We start from the raw sequence: 22,766 nt of genomic DNA on the forward strand, positions 1-22,766 counted from the left end.
CTTACGTGCCAGTTGCGTGTTCAATGAGGTCATTGGATTTTTTTCAACTGACCTAATCCTTCCAGCTGCACTATGGCCCTGGGGTTCACTCAGCCTCTAACAGAAATGAGTACCAGGAATTAACTACAAGTATATGAAGGGTTCTGATGCAACATCTAAAACAGTCAACAAATCGGGATATAACAACAGAAGAGTCTACTCCCCAAAACAGAACTGGTAAGAGACACATCTCACAACAAAAGAAGGCAATCTCCAAAGGATTAATAACTGGTTCAACATACAATAATTTTAGGTAAATTTTTGTAAGCAATCACAATAATATAAAATGATTCCATAAATAAGGGGGCAATATTTCGGAGAAAGGTGCAAACATAAACTCACGAATTTGGAAAACAAGCAGACTACCTGAACCTGTCACGTCTTGCTAAACACATATTCTGCCAGCATAGAAGTACCTAAACCTGAATGTGGAATTATTCATTTCCTGGTAGCCTACTGAGTCAAATCTGCCAATATTTATCACCAAATGAAATAGGGTTATGAACAGTACCTACAGGAACATTAGAAACGAGGTGCAACCACTATACCCTACAAACAGAATATGCAAGTACATAATAAAAACATACTTCTTTGACACCATGAAAAAGGTTCTTCAAGGAAAATACAAAAAAAGTGACGACTTTCTTCTCTGATCGCGTCAGACCACTGGAATTTGAGATTTCTAGAAAATGAATGCACGGAGATAACACAAACCATAATCCAGAGTGTGCATGACAAATCCAAACAACCTGCTGAAGACCAAAGAAGCTTCCTGTTACACACAACCATTCCCTCACCGTTCACACTACACGACATCTTAAGAGGAAACAGGGGTACTGGACTACCCTCCACACAGTTCTGAATAATCCTTGAGTTTCACATTTTTATGCCATTAAAGGAAGAAGTGGAAGGTCAAGGACACCATTTGGATAAACATAAGGTCAACATCATAACTTCCTGAACCATTATCTCTTGATGACAATGGCATGTCAAACAATGGGGAATACAATAATTTCTTTAATAAAATTTTGATACACATTTTCCATTCTGTCCACTTAGATATTGTACAATGATGAATGTGTCTGTCCTGTCACCAATGTCAAATCAGAACATCGGAAATGTGAGAAGTGGATCATAAGTTTCTTTCTTTAACAAACTGGGTATGTACTTTCAAACCTGTGATAAAAATGTTTTGTTTCGGAATTCCTAACAATTAACCAATGTAATTTTCTGGGGTCAGGTACACTGAGTATGTCAGGTGACATATTACGAGTGCACTTTTTGCGACTACAGTGCTTCAATCCTACCATTTGTATTTCTTTAAGTTAACTTCTGCACCTGACAAGCAAAGAGGTAACCTATGTAATAATATGAATTTTCATTCTCTCTAACCTAAGTGTGCATATACTTGTACACGATGTAAAAATTACTACATACCTAACATAATATGGAGAATTTACGTAAATTCAAGCTATGTATCTGTACTTTCTGGGTTCTGCTGTCGTAACACAGAAACATTGTTCCGTGTTAGTGCAGCCCTTGATTTATGGGTTCGTGATAGATAAACGAAAATGTTTACAGGTAAACAGAAAGTACAGATTTCACTAACCTTATAAAATATTATCTGTCAACTTTTCTTTCACAAAGAAACAGCGTATTGCTTTATAATTTCGTACAAACCAGATCATTACAACAGAAATGCCAATATGGCGTCAAACGCTATAATCAAACCATATCGATATGACGAAAGATCGAATGTACCTCAGACGAAAGAGATGAACTAAGTTACATAGTACTCCGTGTATGTTACAGTCATCTTGTATGTGACGCCGTGTAGTTTTGTAGATGGGTAACACGGAATTTAGTAGTCCGTGTGTGCCGACGTCAAGAATGGTGGACTTGTACTTTCACTCCCCCTTGCGTCTTCATGACTTTGTGCTTAATCAGTTAAGCACAGGGACAAATTTACACAAGTTTTGACCTATGAAAAAGTAACTACCGTTCCCAGCAATGATACGTATAGAACGCATTTTAATAATATGTAGTTGGTTGAGGCACTATGCTACAAGTCCCGATGAGGTCACTGGATTTTTTTCAATTGATCTAATCCTTCCAGCCGCACTATGACCCTGGGGTTCACTCAGCCTCTAACAGAAATGAGTACCAGGAATAGTCTTGGAATATTCTTGGGGTAAAGGGCGGTCGGGGCGTAGGGCTGACAACCTTGCTGCCATCTATGAGCCGGTTGTCTAGAAAATGTGGGAACCTCAACATCTCACAACCCTATGGGCCTCCACGGCCTGTTACAGGGATACTCTTACTTACTTTTAATTTTAAAGAGTATTATTAGGTCACCCAAAAATTTCTACTGATTAGGAGCGTCTAACTAGTTCTGCTCGTATACAATAATTTTCACCCTAGCATAAAAAATATCGAATCAGTATTCGTAGATAACATTTCAGTACAATATAAACTCATGTGCATAGTGTTCCCTACTGGGTGCATTCTGTTCCTTACTTACGGAGCTGAGCCCTTCTTGAGGAGAAGCCAGATCTGCAGCTATTCAAGAATTTCCCAGCATTTTATGAAACCCGAAGGTTCATTACCGTGTTCACAAGAGCCCTCCACTGGTCCCTATCCTGAGCCAGCTCAATCCAATTAATACCATCCCTTCCTATCCCTCTAAGATCCATTTTAATATTGCTCTCCCACTTATGCCTTGGTCTTCCCAGTGGTTCTTTCCTTCTGGATTTCCCACCAATATCCCATATGCATTCCCTTTCTCCCCCATTCGTGCTACGTGCCCTGCCCACTTCATCCTCCTTGATTTGATAATTCTAATTATACTTGGAGAAGAGTACAAGTTATGAAGCTCCTCATTATGCAGTAAATATACATGTTACGAAACTAAAATCATTGTGTCTCTGGGCAACAAAATAAAATATGCGTAGCAAGGCTAAAACAACGTATTTTATTTATTCCTGTTGCTTATTATCAGTCTCACGTGCAACTTAGTTTTAAAGTTTTTAAAGTGTTATGAATGTTCCATACCCCCAAAAATAAACGTGTTATGAACATTCATAACAGCTACACACGATACTACGAGGAAATACCCATCATTACAGGACATATGGGCGCATAGATGAGGGCGTAACCCAAAAATTAAACTTAGGGACGGAGGCACAGTACCTTCATCAGCAATTATAGACACCCTAAAGTGACCGCTGTTGATGGAAATATGTCGTGTGTAGACAGAAGTGATGCAGAAGAGTTTTTAACGTTTAAAACTTTTAACAGTTTTAGAAAGCAATTTGCATGTGAGATGGGTAATAATTATTAGGAATAAATATGTGACGTGCAACAGGATGCTACGATACAATATAACATATTTTATATATATTCGGGCTTACCTTCCTCTTCTTAATGGCGCAGACGAAGATCCACGCCAAGCTACAAATTAAGACTGTCGTCACACACAAGAGAATTTGCGCGTTTTCCGGACTACCGAAATACGGTCACTGTAACACACTACAGGTGAATTTGTGAGTTTTTCAGTTTTCGCGAACTTTAAGATGTGAAACTTATCAGTAAACTACGTTTAACGTTGACGCGTAAAAAGCAACTTCTTTATCGACACACGATTTCAAGCGATGCCGTCCAACGCCCAAGAAGAATAACTCGTACTGTGACCCGACACAATGCTGACTGAAAGTTTAAGTACTCGCTCAAAGACGCCACAGTTTCAGATAACTCTGTGTGACGCCAGCAAGAGAGTGGACAGCAGAGGGTGGTCACCGAATAGAATCACGTCCTACCCCTCTTGTTCGTATTGAGGCTTCTTTCCCGCGGCTTACAGCCAATCACAGACTTCCTCCTACATTTTGGCACCTCCTCTAGGAGTAACAAAGGGATGATAGGTGTAGATTGGTGCGATGGTCTAAGATTCACGGGGTCCATCGCACGAGGACTTTCTTGGAACCTATACGGCGTACTTACTTACTTACTCATGGAGCTGAGCCCTTCTGGAGGAGCCGCCAATTCTGCAGCTACTCAAAAATTTCCCAGCATTTTATGGAACCCGAAGGTTCATCACCGTGTTCACAAGAGCCCTCCACTGGTCCCTATCCTGAGCCAGATCTATCCAGTCCATACCATCCCATCCTGTCTCTCTAAGATCCATTCTAATATTGTCCACCCACCTACGCCTTGGTCTTCCCTGTAGTCTCTTTCCTTTTGGCTTTCCTACCAATATCCCATACGCATTCCTCGTCTTCCCATTCGTGCTACATGACCTGCCCACCTCATCTTCCTTGACTTGATCATTCTAATTATACTTGGAGAAGAGTACAAGTTATGAAGCTCCTCATTATGCAGTTTTCTCCAACCTCATGTCACTTCATCTCTCTTCGGTCCAAATGTTCTCCTCAACACCCTGTTCTCAAACACCCTCAGTCTATGTTCCTCCCTTAATGTCAGAGACGAAGTTTCACACCCATACAGAACCACAGGCAAAATTATAGTTTTGTATATTCTAATTTTTATGTTTTTGGGCAACAGACGAGAAGACAAAAGGTTCTGGACTGAATGGTAGCAAGCATTACCCGAGTTCAATCACCTCTTAATTCCCTCCTTAATCAAGTTTCGATCTGTTATCGTTGTTCCCAAATATTTGAACTGTGCCACATTTTCAAAACATCTGTTAGCTATCTTTATGTCATGATTTCGCCCTGCATTTTGGTGACGAGACAGCAACATATAACATGGACTTATTTTTCTCTGTGTTTACTTCTAGACCAACCTCTTTACTTGCGTCAATTAAAGTTTGTGTGTTTTTCTTTATGGTATATATATTACATGTACAGCGTAGATGAAATAATATTTACAATAGGGAAACATTTATAGAAAGATATGAGAATCTTAAAAAAATCGCTCAAATGAAATATTAAACACATAAATTAATAAAAAGAAAATGTTGCCTCGACCGATACTTGATATGTCAGTTATAATTTCACCCTGATCTTTAGACAAAAATTTTGTTGAACAATGAAGAGGAAACAAGAAATTTCAACACTTCTTTGAACGGATTTTACACCGTTTTCCAGAAAGACGATCACTTCGTCATATCTTAATTCATTTCATTTTCTAACACTTTGGGATAATGGAATACTCGTATATGGATACATACAAGAGTCGCTATTCAACTGGAAAAGACTTGTTAATTACGTTAATTCGTATATCGCCTTGGGATGGCTTTATGAGCCGAAGCATAGCGACATCGCTTTCTACAGCAATGAAACTTAGTTGCACACAACGGAGTGTGAGCTATTTGGTGAGCTGTTGTGTTTGACAGGAATTATTACAGAAATTTATGTAGTAGAATTCAGGGTTTAAACATCTGTCTAATAACAATAATAATAGTAATAATAACAATAAAAAAGTAAAGCTATCCCTGTACCAGGCCGTGAAGGCCCATAGGGTTGTGAGACGTTGAGGGTCCCACATTATCTAGACAATCGGCTCAAAGATGGCGGTAAGGTTGTCAGCCTTACGCGCTGGCCGCGCTTTACTCCCCAGGAAGATTATTTAATTAGTTCCTGGTACTCATTTCTGTTAGAGGCTGAGTAAACCCCAGGGCCTAGTGCCGCTGGAAGGATTAGGTCAACTGAAAAAATCCAATAACCACATCGGGACTTGAACCCGCGACCTTTCGGCTTGTACCATAGCCCCTCAACCACTACGCTACTGTATACCCCCAATAATTGATTGTTTTTTAAGAATTTATGAGGCAAGTACGTGCAGGATTTTATCAGTTGGTAGTTCAGTACTGAAGCGTTCGTAGAATTTTTACTCGCGCTACTCCAGTGCGTGCCTCCTAGTTTGGGAACCACTGCATTAAGAAATGCTTTGGAAAAATGATAAGGGTTATATGTCTTAGGAAGACCCCTTGGAATTCGGGTAGCTATGCGGCAGCTTAGTTCGCTTACCGATAAATCCGGCTCTGGATATATGCGAAACGAACTGCGCTCTGTGCCTCTTTCAGACATGCCAGCATTTACTGCGCTGTGGTTGCCATCATCTTCTTCAGATGAATTGGCATTATTTCTTCGGCCATCAGGACCAGGGATTGGTATGTTTTTTAGTTGTTTGCCCGCAGTTGAAATTTCGGAGTGCTTTACCACGTAGGAACCAATTTTAATTTTATTTATTTATGGTTCATGTAGAGACGCTGTCAACATCCAGACTACAAGACCATCTTGCTGTAAAACTGTCTGCAGAAAACTGTTCCCGTTTGCTTCTCTAGTCTGAAGCCAGTAGACACTGCGTCTGTTCAGTTGCAAATTGGCGCAGCATAGCTCAAATATGTGTCCAGTGGTCATTCAATGATTTACTGACAAATGTCGGTCTTCTTTTTATGAGATTTCAAGAACTTGGTAGTACCTACTGTAGTAGAGAGTAACATGTTCTTCAGTCATAGTCCAGCAACCGATAACAACCGGGATAGCTCAATCGGTATAGCGACGGGCTACAGACTGGACGGCCGGAGTTCGATTTCCGGGAGGGGAAAGAAGTTTCTCTACTCCAAAGCGTTCAGACGGACTCTGGAACACACACAGCCTCCTATCCAATGATTTTCGGGACTCTTTCTCCGGGGTATAGAGCGGCCGGAGCGCGAAGCTTACCACTCATCTAGTGCCGACGTCAAAAATTGTGGAGTTATGTCTCCTCCGCATGTTTTCGTGGTATAATGCTTAAGTAAATGAGCACAGGGACAATTTCAGCAATAAATATTTCATTTTAGCATTATATAGTTTGTGTAAAATTTCTTCATTTTATTCCATCTCCACAATAAGAAGTATGGATACACAAAATGGTCGTCGTTTCTTACATGTGTCGGCCCATAACATTACTTTTTTTTTTTACCACCAATCCATTAGGAAGACTTGAACCAATCCGTCATCACTTCAAACAGACTTTCTAGTGATGGCTTAAATGTAAAACTAGTGAGTCACACAGGCACCAGATTTCCGAAGTCAGTATAGACCACACTTGTTATTTTGTACTCCTGTACCAGGCATTAGAAGCTGTGAATGCAAGAATGAACTAACTCCTTCGAGACAAATCCTTCACGTTGAACGGGAAGGCGTTCATCTATTAAAAAATTTCTCAATATTTTATGGAACCCATAGGTTCATTATCATGTTCACAACAGTTCGTCATTGGTCTCTATCCCGAGCTAGATGAATCCAGTCCATACCATCCGAAATGCAATGACAAGGAATTCTGGGGAGCTGCACAGAAGAAATTATCGTCTTATCTCTCTCATTGGTACTTTTTGTTGTTGTTGTAATATCTGACATGCTTTGGCGTGATGCTAATAACTGAACCATAAGCAATATAACAAGATAGATCTCACCAAGATATGAACTTACATAAAATCATGTGAAATATTTTTGTTGCTCATACAAGGGACTAGAAGAAATAAAACGTATAATTCTGTGTAATATGTACTATATCAACTGCTGATTACCTTGGTCAAAAATAGAATTTGTGGCTCTGTAAATGTGGCCACTTACCTCCATATAGTGTTAGGAGTAAGAATACGTGGAGCTATACCCCCACTCCCATATATGTTTTCATGGTGAAGTGTTTAATTAATTAAGTATAGTAAGTAAATTAAGAGCAGACTGAATTCGTGTAACGCTTGCTACAAGTCGGTTTATAACGTTTTGTTTTATCATCTGCTGTCTAAAACTTAAGATGCAGTATATACAGGATTATAAATTTGCCTGTGGTTTTACAAGTGTCTGAAACTTGGTCTCTGACATCAAGTGAGGAACATACACTGAGGGTGTTTGAGAACAGGGTGTTGAGAAGAATATTTGGACCGAAGAGAGATGAAGTGACAGGAGGTTGGAGAAAACTGCATAATGAGGAGCTTCATAAATTGTACTCTTCTCCATGTATAATTAGAGTGATCAAGTCAAGGAATATGAGGTGGGCAGGCCATGTAGCACGAATGGGGATAAGAATAATGCATATATGATTTTGATGGGAAAGCCAGAGGAAAGATTCCACTTGGAAGACCTAGACGTAGGTAAGAGGATAATAATACGAGGGTTGGAACTTTAATAGTGGCAACTATTTATTTACAACTGATACAGTGGACCTTAGAATATATAGTATGGAGTGTTGGATTGATCTGTTTCAGGATAGGGACCAGTGCAAAGCTCTTGTGAAGAGGTGATGAACTTTCGGGGTCCATATATTGGAAAGTTCTTGAGTTGTCGAGACTGGCGACTTTTCAAGAAGGACTCAGTTCCATGGAGTTAGTTAGTGGTAACATTTACCATTAGGAGCCGGGATAGCTCATTCAGTATAAGGAGTAGCTACGGGCTGGAGGACGGAGGAGTCGGAGTTCGAGACCCGGTGGGGCAAGAATTTTTACTTCTTCATGTCGCCCAGACCGGCTCTGGGGTCCACCCAACCTCATATACAGTGCGTATAGGGGGCCCTTTCCTCGGGGATAAAGCGACGGGGCCGTGAAACTGACCACTCACCTCCAACTAGTGCCTAGGTTAAGAAAATCTGGATCTATACGTCCACTCTCCCATAAGCCTTCGTGGCAGAGTGCTTAATTGGTTAAGCACAGGGACAAATTTACCTTTTAACAGTTACAATTAACTCGTGGAATTCTGTAGCATCAGGACGGCGCTGGAAAACCCCGCTCTTTCCCTTACCTTAGCATGCTCGCTGATACCAGCGCCTTGCTGAAAGCGTTCGCCTTTTGGCAGGCGCAGTGCAATAAGCTCCAATTGATTGCGGCAGCCAGGCGTCGACATGCCGGGAAGCTGGACCGCTGGGGATGCTGTGTTGCAGATACCAGCAAAGGTGACGCCTGGTGAGTACTTGCACGTTGCTTAGAGACTCGTGGATTTGTTATTAGAAGTAGGTGAGAGGATTTGGGAAGGCATCTCCACCTTGATATTACATGTAAACGGTCTTATTGAAGATGACCCAAATTGGAATTCCAGCTGCGGGCTGAGAAATAAGGCTGGGCACAGATATATATATATATGTGATCGTTTTCACGTAAACGTGTACGCGCTATGATTATTTCACAGAGGAGAAGTGTCCCGGAAATAAATGTGGTTCATTATTCTTGTGAAAGCGTTTCTGCCTATTGTATTACCGCGCACTTCCGAACTTCTAAATCAACAAAACGATCTGACTAAGATGTAACAATAGCAATAACAGTAAAAACAATATATTATAATCACTATTATTATCATCATGAGGGGCCCTCAATGTCTCACAACCCTATGGGCCTTCACGTCCTGGTACAGGGATAGCTTTATTTTTTTATTATCATTATCATTAACACCAGTGGCAAAGAGCCCTTCTCGAGCCATAGCCTTCCTTAGAAAATTCTGACAGATTTGTCTACTCTGTCGTGAATTAGACGATCCAGTTTTCGTTCTTTGAACTTCGTGACAATAATTTATTTGCGGCAAGGTCATCAGCCTTGCCTCCAACCCCAAAACCCTGATGACAGGGTTTTCCACTTATACCCCCAGGCACCTAATTTGTTTGCGGCAAGGTCATCAACCTTGCCTCCAACCCCAAAACCCTAATGACAGGCTGATATATTGGGTTTTCGGACTTTATCCATCGTCCTGGTTTTTAAGATAACTAATAAAAACGTCGTGTTTTTATTAGTTATCTTAAAAACCAGGACGATGGATAAAGTCCGAAAACCCAATATATCAGTGTGTTATACACCATCGTCAGAATCCTATAGTAACTACTCCTAATGACAGGGTTTTCCACTTATACCCTCAGGCACCTGGTTTCCTTTCCTTCGCCGTCCGCAAGGATAAGTGGAGTTAGTCCGAACCGCTTCCAAATGGAAATGCGATGACTCACATAAAAAAAAAATCAATAGAAAAGAGAAGTTCTGGGAAGAACTAATCTCCCGCTTTCCTTTTATAAAATACGTTCCTCATAAAAACGACACGTCCAATAAGTCTTCTGTTGTTGCGTGTGTATATGTTGCCGCGGTAATGCTTTTACTGAGCCGTTGCTAACAGCGATGGAAGGGACACACATACAAACACAGAGACTTATATGAGGGATTTATGAAGTATGCCGTTAATATGGGCTCAGCTGCCATGATATACATATCAAATTTCAGGCTTTCAAAAGTTATTACGAGGGAACACACAGACAATTTGGCGATCTCATAAACTTAATTTTATTTTTTTTCAAATTAATGAAAGTAGGCTAAAAATGATGATTGCTCTGAAACTATTGTGTTCACCAGTTTGCCATAGATTCCCCTATGCTGTCCTGTGGTGAGCGTATGCTTTGTGATAGTGGCTATTATTCTCGTGACACTTTGAATCGCACGCTAAACCCTGGCATAGAATCTGGGATTCCAAACTGTTTTCTTATAAACAGCTCAACGGGCTCATTCAGCAGACACCCGGAGCTCTGTGCCGTCTTTACACGAAGTCCAGAGAATGAAAGCATATTATGAGGTTCACGTGCGCCCATCCACATATGCATTTCGTCTCCAAAATAATACAACTGATCTAGATTGCACTGGGAGCACGTGGTAGCGTAGTTGGTTGAGGCACTATGCTACAAGCCGGAAGGACGCGGGATCGAATCCCGGTGAGGTGGATTTTTCAATTGACCTAATCCTTCCAGCCGTACTATGGCCTTGGGGTAGACTCAGTCTCTGACAAAAATGAGAACCAGGAATATTCATGGGGGTAATGGCCGGCCGGAGAGCAAGGTTAATGACCTCACCGCCATCTGTGATCTGATTTTCTAGAAAATGTGGAAGCCTCAACATCTTACAACCACATGGGCCTCCACGGTCTGTTAAGGCGATACATTCACTTTTACTAACTTACTAGATTGCATTTGGTAACGACAACTTTGTTAAATGTCTTCGACTCAACTTCAATTTCGTCCCTACGTTTTCGTGGAGTACACCGCCCAAACCTTGTATTCCATAACCTTACATGAAACAAGAAGTTAGGGAAGAATTAATCGCCTTCTTCCCTTTGATAAGAAATTATAAAAAGTATGAGAGGTAAAGCTACCTCTGTAACAAGTCGTGAAAGTCCATAAGGTTCAGAGAAGTCGAAGCTCACCACATTTTCTGGACAATCGGATCACAGATGGCGGTAAGGTGACAAGAAATGGTCCGCACAGAAAACGAAAAAAGAAATTAAGAGGAACATGCAGACACACACAGACAGCAAGGTGATCTCATAAGCCTCCTAACAAAACTTAGAGCAGATATGAGTACATAGATGAGAAGGTAATCTTTTAAGCGTAACAAGCGTAGAAATTACAGGGAGATACACAGACAGATGGACAGACACGGACACACAGGCAGACAGCAAGGTGATCTCATAAGCCTCCTTTATTTTTTCGAAATATGGAAAGTAGGCTAAAAGTACTTCTCCGGTTGCTTCACGAACGGCTGCGAAACGCCGTGTCTTCTTGCGGAGAAGAACATTAATTGAGAATGCGTAATATTTCAGTGAGAAGAAAATATATTTAAGGATATATTCAGTACAACTATTGTGTTCCTGTACAAAATATATTTATTTAAAACACACGACAATTCGGAGACTGGATTCTGCCTCCATCTTCAGGTCCGGAAATAGACACTAGCTATATCTTTTGGTCCCAACTGAGTACGTTCCACCTGAGGACGGAGACCGAATCCAGTCTCCGAAACGTTCTATTTTAAATAAAAACAGGATGATGGATAATGTCCAAGAACACAATAGTTGTATTAATATGTCATCGTCACAAACTTTTAGATCTTACATATTTTGTAGTTCATTTAGCGAAAATGCGTTGCATCAAAATACTTACCATCGAATGATATGACAATGTGAATAATGAACTGGAAAACATGTCGAAAGAAGTAATCGCGACATATTTTCATATACTACCCCGGCTTGGAGCGACTGAGGAAAGCCACAGAAACCTCATTTAAGGAAGTCGATGTTCTAGCCGAGATTCGAGTCGGGCACACCCCAAATAAAATCAGAAGCGTCACCGCTTGGTGAGGCACGTTAGGCGTGGAGGAACGACAAGGAGATCTATTTCACGATTCGTTCTTTCTTCATGGCATTTTTACAGCACGAGGTTAAATTGGGCTAGACATGTAGCTCGGATGGAGGAAGTGATAGATGTATAGAAAATTTTGTGAAACCAGTTGGAATCTGGCCACATAGCACCGATATGTGGGGGAAGACGCCTGGACATATCAGCAGCATACCACAAGTGGACTTCTCGTGAGTTCAACCTCAATATGAGATGGCCATTACCTCTCAAATATTGTAGTGCTTGAATTTAACGTTTATTGGAAGAAACGTTTACTTACTGACTTTACTTTTCGTCTCTAATGTTAATCCACAAAAGTATTTAAATTTATGACACGTCATAAATCAGTGGGGGTTAGATGCTGATTTCTTATCGTGAGCGCCGCGTTCAAACCCTGACGATCTTATGTGGGGTTCGTGTTGGAAGAAATGGAAATGGAGCAGGGCTTCTCCGAGTTCCGTTGCTCCGTCCTGCTGATTATCATTCCACAACTACTCCTTATTCACCCGTCACGGTCTGAGGTGTGCGATTACCATCATCAGGCAGCACCTTATCACATTCTTGACCTTAAGGTGGGGACTTCGTCTCTAAACAAACACCAAAATGCTTAAAGAGTAAGAAAGTAAAGTCCTTTGAGGTTCTCACATCGGTGACTACGAATGGTACAGTCTTCTGGGATGTAATTCCGTTTAGTCCGGTAGAAATTCACCACGTGACAGTACAACGTCTGCTTATGCAACTCATATGGCGACCACGCTGCTTAACTGGACACATACCTGACTGAATTCATAAAGGTGACAAGTAAATTTGTCCCTGTATTTATACAATTGAGCAGCACGTCATAAAGACGTATAGGGAAGCAGATATATAGCTTCACCATTCTTCCCCCGGCACTAGATTGAGGTAAGATACCAGATTCATGCCCAGGCCGCATTACCTCCAGGGATTGAACCCCCGGTACCCATTGGACAGGTTGATTAGTGGGCCCCATTGCCTGTCTGGACGCTGTGGAGTAATATATATTCTATTGTAAGATTTGAGGTTTTCAGGGCCGTGACCATGAAGAAAGCAGTCTTCTGGGATGTGGCACCGTGTAGATATTGGGTTAACCGACGTTTCAGAGGAACGTATCGCCTCCATCTTCAGGGTAGAAGAAGAAAGAAAGTCGGCGAGGGAGGAACCAGCATTAGCAGGAGCTAAGAGTCTAATTAGTCTCTTAGCTCCTCAATAGCGGATTTCCTTTTTTCTCTACCCTGAAGATGGAATCGATACGTTCCTCCGAAGCTTCGGTTAACACAATATCTACACGGCGCCACATCCCAGAAAACTGCTTTCTTACTATATTCTACTGTTCCTGTTGGGAATCAAATCCCGACTCTCCAGCCAGGAGCCCATTGCTATATCGACTCTGCTTGGTTTAGTTCACAAAAGACACAAAGGTTTGTTTTCCCCTAACCTTGAGGAAAACGATTTCTTGTCTAAAAATAAGGAGAAGGGTTTCTCCGGCGTCATTAGCACAGTTAGTTAGCCTGTTGTGTTCTGAAAGGTAAAATTTTCTAGGAATGAAAGGGTCGTGAATAGTAAACAGCTCCTGGAATGTTAAAAGCTGTTAAAAGGGTTGTAATAACGAGACAGCATGATCGCATTGCTGTACTTGAGGTCCAGATATCTGTAAATATGGAAATGTGCTCACATGTTTTAGCTGCTGTTGTACTGAACATCCCAAACATGACTCATTAGAGGAAATATGTTTTTGTGTGTACAAAGTCCTTCACCAGCCTATGTCATTTAAGTGAACTAGTACGACTTTAGGAACATGGGGGGAACATAGACTGAGGGTGGTTGAGAACAGGGTGTTGAGAATATTCGGACCTAAGAGAGATGAAGTGACAGGAGGTTGGAGGAAGCTGCTTAATGAGGAGCTTCGTAACTTGTATTCATCTCAAAGTATAATTAGAATGACCTACTCAAGGAGAATGAGGTGGGCAGGGCATGTAGCACGAATAGGGGAGAAGCGGAATGCATATAGAATATTGGTGGGAAAGCCGGAGGGAAAGAGACCACTGGGAAGACCAAGGCGTTGGTGGGTGGACAAAATTAAAATTGTAAAATTTGAAGTATATACTGCAATTGAATATGAAGAAAACACTCTGTGGGCACCTGCTCCTGCTAGTTCCTCGCTAGCGGTGTTTCTTGTCTTTTTTCTTCTACCCTGAAGCTGGAGGAGATACGTTCCTCCGAATCGTCGGTCAACACAATATTTACACGACGCCACATTCAGGAAATACGCTTTCTTCAATATTACTTGTATAATTGATCTTAGAGAGATGGGATGGTATGGATTGGATTGATGTGGCTTAGGATATGGACCAGTGAAAGGCTCTTGTGAAAACGGCAATGAACCTTAGGGATCCATAAAATGCTGGGAAATTCTTGAGAAGCTGCAGAATTGGCGGCTCCTCAAGAAGGGCTCAGCTCCATGAGTAAGTAAATATGAGTGACTTTGGGCAGTGCGAAAGACATGCAGCTGTAGGAGGGCGCTCTCGCAGCGGTGGATATGAAGAGTTCTAGCTTCTGGGATATAACACCGTGTGGTCCGTTGAAACACAAGCAACGTTATGTAGGAACATGTCGCCTCCGCATTCAGGAAACTAGCGTAAAGGCAGATGGCAAACGGAGACCCTGGAGTAACTAACATTTGAGAAGCAACTCTCACGGCACTAAGGGGGACGGGAGTGAACCTGTAACTCCTTAACAACATTTCTAAATTCATCAAGAACGTTTCGGGCTCAGGACTATTCTGATCATGCAATGAGATATTAGTTCTGTGCCTAGATTTTGTGCGGACAAGTAAATAACAATTCACATTGGACAACCTGCAATTTTACAACGTCCCGCAAATAAGAGAGAGTAACGGCGATAAACGGGCACGCGGTAGCGTAGTTGCTTGAGGAACTATATTACAAGTCGGAAGATCGCGGGTTCTATTCCCGATCAGGTGGTTATTTTCAGTTTACCTAATCCTTCCTGCCGCACTATAGCCCTGGGGTCGACTCAGCCTCTAAAAAGAAATGAGTACCAGGAATACTCCTGGGGGTAAATGGTGGCCGGAGCGTAAGGCTGACAACCTCACCGCCATCTATGAGCCGACTGTCTAGAAAATGTGGGAGCCTCAACATCTCACAACCCTATGGGCCTCCAAGATCTGTTATAGGGATAGCTTTACCTTTACCTTTAAGGGCGATAAATAAGAATGAATATGCTCGATGTATAGGGCAAGGCGAAATCACACATAAAAAATATAAGATGCTTAAACTTTGCGGTGGTCAAGCTTACGACCGATCAAATTGTTAAGCTGCTCTTATAACATAAGATACGTAAGATTTGAATGATCTGCTTTGCAAACCCTGCACTGACAGAGGACTTGCATACAGCGCAAAAGGAAGAATTTTCAATAACACGCTGTATGTGCGATACGTACATTTGACAAAGGCCAAGCGTGTTCATTAGAGATAAATTCATTGTCTCGTCAGAAGGGATGTTACATAAGGACTCTGATCGCAAGGGTAAAAGTAAAAAAAAGGGGGGGGGGGCTCCAAGACTTGTTACAGGGATAGCTTTCCTCTTACTTACTAACTCACTACATTGCATTTGGTAACGACAACTTTGTTAAATGTCGTCGACTCAACTTCAATTTCGTCCCTACGTTTTCGTGGAGTACACCGCCCAAACGTTGTATTCCATAACCTTACATGAAACAAGAAGTTATGGGAAGAATTAATCGCCTTCTTTCTTTGATAAGAAATTATAAAATGTATGAGAGGTAAAGCTACCTCTGTAACAAGTCGTGAAAGTCCATAGGGTTAAGAGAAGTCGAAGCTCACCACATTCTCTGGACAATCGGATCACAGATGGCGGTAAGGTGACAAGAAATGGTCCGCACAGAAAACGAAAAAAGAAATTAAGAGGAACATGCAGACACACACAGACAGCAAGGTGATCTCATAAGCCTCCTAACAAAAATTAGAGCAGATATGAGTACATATATGAGAAGGTAATCTTTTAAGCCTAACAAGCGTGGAAGTTACATGGAGATAGACAGACAGATGGACAGACGCGAACACACAGAGAGACAGCAAGGTGATCTCATAAACCTGCTTTATTTTTTCGAAATAGGGAGAGCAGGCTAAAAGCACTTCTCCGGGTGCTTCACGAACGGCTGCGAAACGCCATGTCATCTTGCGGAGAAGAACATTAATTGAGAATGCGTAATATTTCAGTGTAAGAAAGTATATTTAAGGGTATATTCAGTACAACTATAGTGTAATTATTGAGGTAAGTTACCAGATTTACTCCCAGGCCGCATTAATTCTAGGGATTGAACCCCCGGTACCCATCGGACAGGTTTATTAGTGGTCCCCATTGCCTGTCTGGACGCTGTGCAGTAACATATATTCTATTGTAAGATTTGAGGTTTTCAGGGCGGTGTCCATGAAGAAAAATGCTTTCTTAATATATTCTATTGTTCCTGCCGGGAATCAAATCCCGATTCTCCAGCCAGGAGCCCATTGCTCTATCGACTTTGCCTGGTTGGGTTCACAAAGGACACAAAGGTTTGTTTACCCCTAACCTTGAGGAAAACGACTTCTTGTCTAAAAATAGTGAGAAGGGTTTGTCCGGCGTCATTAGCACAGTTAGTTAGCCTGTCGTGTTCTGAAAGGTAAAATTGTCTAGGAATGAAAGGGTCGTGAATAGTAAACAGCTCCTGGAGTGTTAAAAGCTCTTAAAATGGTTTTAATAACGAGACAGCATGATCGAGTTTCTGTACCTGAGGTCCAGATATCTGTAAATATGGAACATGGGGGGAACATAGCTTGAGGGTATTTGAGAACAGGGTGTTTGGAATATTCGGACCGAAGAGAGATGAAGTCATAGGAGGTTGGAGAATACTGCATAATGAGGAGCTTCGTAAATTGTATTCCTCGCAAAGTATAATTAGAATGACCTACTCAAGGAGAATGAGGTGGGCAGGGCATGTAGCACGAATAGGGGAGAAGAGGAATGCATATAGGATATTGGTGGGAAAGCCAGAGGGAAAGAGACCACTGGATAGACCAAGGTGTAGGTGGATGGACAACATTAAAATTGTAAAATTGTAAAATTTTCAATAACATGTTATTTGTGCGATACGTATAATTGACAAAGCCAAGCATAATCATCAGATACAAACTCATTCTCTCGCCAGAAGGGATGTTACATAATGGCTCTGATCGCAAGTGTAAAAGTAAGAAGAAAGTAAATTTTTCCCTGTAACAGGTCATGGAGGCCCATTGGTTGTGAGATGTTGAGGCTCCAACATTTTCTACACAATCGGCACATAGATGGGGGTGAGGTTGTCAGGCTTACGCGCCGGCAGCCCTTTGCCTCCAGGAATATTCCTCGCAATCATTTCTGTTACAGGCTGAGTCACCCCGAGGGCCATATTGCAGCTGGAAGGATTAGGTCAAATGAAAAAATCCACCTCATCGGGATTCGATCCCGCGACCTTCCGGCTTGTACCATAGTGCCTCAACCAACTACGCTACCGCGTGTCCCCGACCGTAAGGGTTCAGATGAAAATATATCTCTGGTCGTTAACCTCATGGGTCTTGGCGCCAAGGCTACCTGATTTGCCGTAAACAGCCAGTCGGAATGTAATTCTGGTTTTGACAAACAAATACATGTAAATTCTGCAATTGTTCTCTTTGAGCCTTGCGCTACTTCTCGAAGTTGTTGCAGCTTCTCATCCCAAATCACCACCAACATGAATACGCCCTGGCCGAGTTAATTGCTTCACCGAGTTCTTAGTCTATTCCATCTCTTCCTCCTCTTCCCCCTCCTCCTCCTTCTTTTTCTTCTTCTTATACATTTTGTTAGGCCCTCTGGCCCATTTTTCATCAGAATTAATCTGAAAATATGGATCTTATAGACAGTAGGACTCCTTGGACGGGTAATCAGCCCTGTCGCAAGGCCACTGCTTACAAAAGACAAGACACAGAAGAAACGCCGACAGACATCGATGTTTCGAGTGGGATTCGAACCCACGATTCCAGTGCTTGAGGGGGCAAAACATTTTATGTCTTAGACCTCGCGTCCACTATGACCGGCGAGATGTTGATCTTGGCACAATATCAAGAAGTGGGAGGTAGTAGTGGTCTGTGCTTCATTATAGACCTATAATCCTCTGGCGCCAAAACCACACATTCACCTTAACTTTCTGTCTCCCTTCATTAACTAAAAGCAGTCACGTCTCAAAGACAAAAGGGGACTGTCGCCGCGTATCTGTCCACCGTCAGAAAGGCGAGACGAGAGGTTACAACCATCTTAAAAGTTGAGCTTACTTCCTTCTGGTGTTTTCTTTGGCTTACTCTTTGACCATGAAGACAGAGGTAGTCCATCCCATCGAAATGTCAGTGGACTTTCATCCTATTACAAGCTGTTACATCCCAGACGGCGGTATTCTTCATGAAAGTTTAGTTTATGCACACAAATATAAACGACAACGGCCGCCACCAGAAAGACTCAAAATGAAGCCACAACCGTGGCTAGAAGAACTAGGCTCTTCATCGCAAAGCAGCAGCCAGGACATCATAAAGATCGTAAGGTAGTGTTATTCGGCCTAAGTAATCAGTCATGCGTGCCGCCGCGAACATGCGGCAACTTCTCCGACACTGCTGTTTCACCGGGATGCCGAGATCATTCGCTGCAGGCGTAACTGGAGTTTGACGACGTGAATTCTGATATTATTGTGAGTGCCATTTCAGGAAGATCACATGTCTTAACTGAACATTGAAAACAGAAACTTCTGCGAAGAGTTCTACCTTCGAGGATATAATGCCGTGTAGTCCGCTGAAAGTCAATAGACTTTTTGGAGGAACATGTCGCCTCTATCTGCAGCTTCGAAAAATAAGTCGAGGAAGAAACCGACGTGAAAGCAGGTGCAAGAAGAACCTCAAATCCAAAAGAGATATTTATGCGTAAATAAACTAAAATTTCAATAAAACGATGGAAATAAAAATTTAAATTTTGGAAAATTAATGTATACTTTCAGTTCTATTATGAAATAAATTAACATGTATTGCTAAATGTCACTGTCGCCATTTTAGTTGTGTCCACAGAATCCAAGTCAGTTCTGATGAACATGCGACTTAACAGGAAGACGTTGCTTTTTTCTTCGCTTAAATCAAGGATGGTCAAAAGCCGGCCTGACAACACTTTCTAACAGGCCCGCTGTAACATAATATGATCGTAACAAACACAGAACCATATGTTTTCTGTGGGCGGTTAATTTTATTGGTGATATATGAGAAGATTGTTAAGTATAAGAACGCCTTTGGATTACATTTTATTAATTTATATCAATTCATTTGATTACGCACACACTTAATTATCCCAATGTACAAATGCAGATGTGGGGGCACGTGGTAGAGTAGTTAGATCAGGCACTATGCTACAAGATGGAAGGTCGCGGGATCGAATCCCGATGAGGTGGATTTTTTTTTCAATTTACCTAATCCTTCCAGTCGCACTATGGCCCTGGGGTCGACTCAGCCACTAACAGAAATGAATACCAGGAATATTCTTGGGGGTAAAAGGCGGTCGGCGCTTAAGGCTGACCTCCCCGCGATCTGTGAGCCAATTGTCTAGAAAATGTGGGAGCCTCAACGTCTCACAACCCTATGGGCCTCCACGGACTGTTACAGGGGTACTTTTACCTTTACCTTTTACCATACAAATGGAGATATAATTTTGAATATTTAAACCTTTACGTCGATGAAGATATGTAGTCCACGCCTGGCGCATTTCCAACAAGAATAGTTCTACCACTTAACTACTATAATTTAGAACACCCTCAAAACGAGAGGCAGTAATGACGAGGAAATAAACTTGGGTCGAGAAGATGAAATTATTTTGTAGCACTGTGCAAACTGAGCATCGTGCCGGTGTTTTCAACACAGCTTGTTGATACACTTCAGTGGAAGTTGATAACAGGCTATGACGACTCGGGTGTAAAACTGTGTGATCACAGAAGCGCGAGGAATGGATGCGTCCGATCTCCTGTGGACTTTGAAATCAGCGCTGGAGTAAAAGTTCACAAGATATTATCTCACTTCTTACATTTTCTGGAAGAATGCTTTATAAATTGGCAATCGAATGGAATCAAATTGCGATCGCAGGCTGAAGTATTTGCAATTCCATTTATTTTGATAGACATCATGGAAAACATTTTAAAATTTTTCGAAAATAAATGAAAGGTTTAAAAAAAAATACCTAAACTACTGTACTAGGTGCTTAAGCAATTTCTAGATTTTCGATCAAATTTCGAATATTTTTAGACCAGGGTTTCCCAGACCTTGGTTCGCGAAGTTTTTCAGGGGGAAGAAATGTATAAAGTCCGTTTCTATGAACTATTATTTAAAGCCAAGCCCACAGAATTCTATTACATTAGGAATGCAACGCTATTTATTATAGAACAAGAAGTTCTGGAGGAAATTAAGGCGTTGGTCTGAGAAATTCTGTTCAAGATTTCTGTGGCATAACCCAAAAGTTCACCATATTCATAATTTTAAAATAAAACATACAATTTTAGAGGTATGATTGAGACCTACCCAAAATGTTGCCATATTTTATTAGTCGGCGTTCTGAAAGTGTAAACTAAATACAACTTTTGAACTGCTGTCATATTATTATTTTACAGTCCATTAACAATAACTTAACAATCTGTTTTATATATTTTTTAGAGTCTATCAGAATTTCAAAGCTGTGTATTAAATGATACAGCTGTTTTTCTCGTGTCAGAAGTTCATGTGACCGTTGTATTTGTTTCGTCCAAGGTCATGAATGACATTGCATAGCATCATAGGAGCCTGTGGGACAGTCCCCTTTCCACGGATTTTTGGAAATATAGTAAATATAGCAAAAATTAATAACACAAAAAATGTGAAGCTATCCCTGTAACAGGCCGTGAAGGCCCATAGGGTTGTGAGACGTCGAGGCTCCCACATTATCCAGACATTATCTTATCAGCCTTACGCGCCGGCCGCACATTACTCCCCAGGAAAATTATTTAAGTAATTCCTGGTACTCATTTCTGTTAGAGGCTGAGTCGACCCCAGGGTCATAGTGTGGCTGGAAGGATTAGGTTAACTGAAAAAATCCAATGACCTCATCGGGACTTGAACCCGCGACATTCTGGTTTGTAGCATAGTGTCTCAACCGCTACGCTACCGGGTGCCCCGTTAATAACACAAACTAAAATTATTCTTATACTTCCGGTGGCGGCTACATCTGCCCCCCACCCGGTTCATCTTAGTCTCTTGATTTTTTCATCCCAATAATAATTTATGAAGAGGACAAATTATGAATTTCCTCACTATAAAGTTTTCTTCATCCTACTCTCACTCCTTCCACCTTACATCTAAATACTCAATTCAACAATTTTTTCTCAAACATCCTCAATCCATGTTCTTCCCTTAATGTTAATGCACTTCATTATTTAATTATAGATGGTTGGAGTGCTATAACGTATCTCCTTATTGCTTCCATCCATCTACCGATGAAGCTATAATGTGAACATAAAGTGAATTAGTACACCTTAGTGTCTCTCAGTGTGCAGTTATGCTCTTGCTGTCACATGTTGTACCTTCATAATCAGACAAAATCATATCACAGAAAATGGTACATGCACTTCTTTTTCATCATCACCAGTTTCACATAACATCCTGTTTCATGGATCCATCGATCAATGTATTCTTGACCTAGGCACTAGCTGGAGGTGAGCGATCAGCTTCATGCACTGACCACTTTACCCAAGGGAAAATGCTCCTATTACTCACTAAATAGGAGGCTGAGCCAGCCCCAGAACTGGTATGGACAACTTGGGGAATAGAAAATTCTTGCCTCTATAGGAACCTGACCTCTGACCCGTCAGCCATCAAGGCTGTACTCAGTCACTACACCGACTGCACTATCTGGTCTCATAATTGAATAAGAAACTAATTAATTTTTTGCAAGATATCAAAATTATCAGTTTTAAGAATGCAATCCTGACTTTATGACATATTGTTTTGTAGTAAACCCTGCAGTGTATGACAGGCAACAATACAATGGGTCATGTGAGGAGTGAGTACGCAGGAGACATGGAGATGGACGAATACTATGCAGCATATGATTACCCAGATACAACTAACAACACAGGTAAGAAACTGAACTTCAGAGCAGTTGCAAATACAATGTGTATTTTTTAGCATACTCCGATGATAAGTAATAAATAATCATGCTTCTTTGCTTTCAGTACTACTACGTAACATATAATTGAGAGTTGAAAGACAAAAAAAAAATGGACAGACCACACATCCTCCTTGGGAGCACTTTGACTGGGAAACCTCAATAGGAAAGACTAACAATGAGACCTAGACATAAATGGAAAGATAATATTAAAACTGATTTTAGAGAAATGGTGTGCAAAGATATGAACCAGATTGAACTAGCTCAGATAGAACAAGACATCTTGAGAGACCTAGGCAGAAATGTCTCATGTTAAAGAAATAGTGTGT

General features: G+C 41.3%; 2 protein-coding genes across 4 annotated transcripts in view; one reads left to right on the forward strand and one right to left on the reverse strand.

Moving 5' to 3' along the window:
• The window catches only part of LOC111862603 (poly(A) polymerase type 3), a 28,458-nt gene extending 26,704 nt beyond the window's left edge, over positions 1-1,754 (reverse strand). The window contains exon 1 of the mRNA XM_023848124.2: positions 1,649-1,754. The gene's annotated coding sequence lies outside the window, so the exon portion shown is untranslated. The remainder of the gene's footprint in view (positions 1-1,648) is intronic.
• A 7,078-nt stretch (positions 1,755-8,832) lies between these two features.
• Positions 8,833-22,766, forward strand: part of LOC111862599 (cadherin EGF LAG seven-pass G-type receptor 2) — a 29,389-nt gene continuing 15,455 nt past the window's right edge. For 2 of the 3 annotated variants that reach the window (XM_023848115.2, XM_023848116.2), the window contains exons 1-2: positions 8,833-8,938; positions 22,284-22,407. In XM_023848115.2, coding sequence (XP_023703883.1) covers positions 22,299-22,407 — 109 coding nt within the window. In that variant the 5' untranslated portion in view covers positions 8,833-8,938; positions 22,284-22,298. Of the gene's footprint in view, positions 8,939-17,737; positions 17,772-22,283; positions 22,408-22,766 lie in introns of those variants that run through there. The other variant, XM_033750729.1, reaches the window with a different exon arrangement.

Source organism: Cryptotermes secundus, unplaced genomic scaffold (assembly GCF_002891405.2).
Source record: "Cryptotermes secundus unplaced genomic scaffold, Csec_1.0 scaffold1813, whole genome shotgun sequence".
Classification (NCBI taxonomy): Eukaryota; Metazoa; Arthropoda; class Insecta; order Blattodea; family Kalotermitidae; genus Cryptotermes; species Cryptotermes secundus.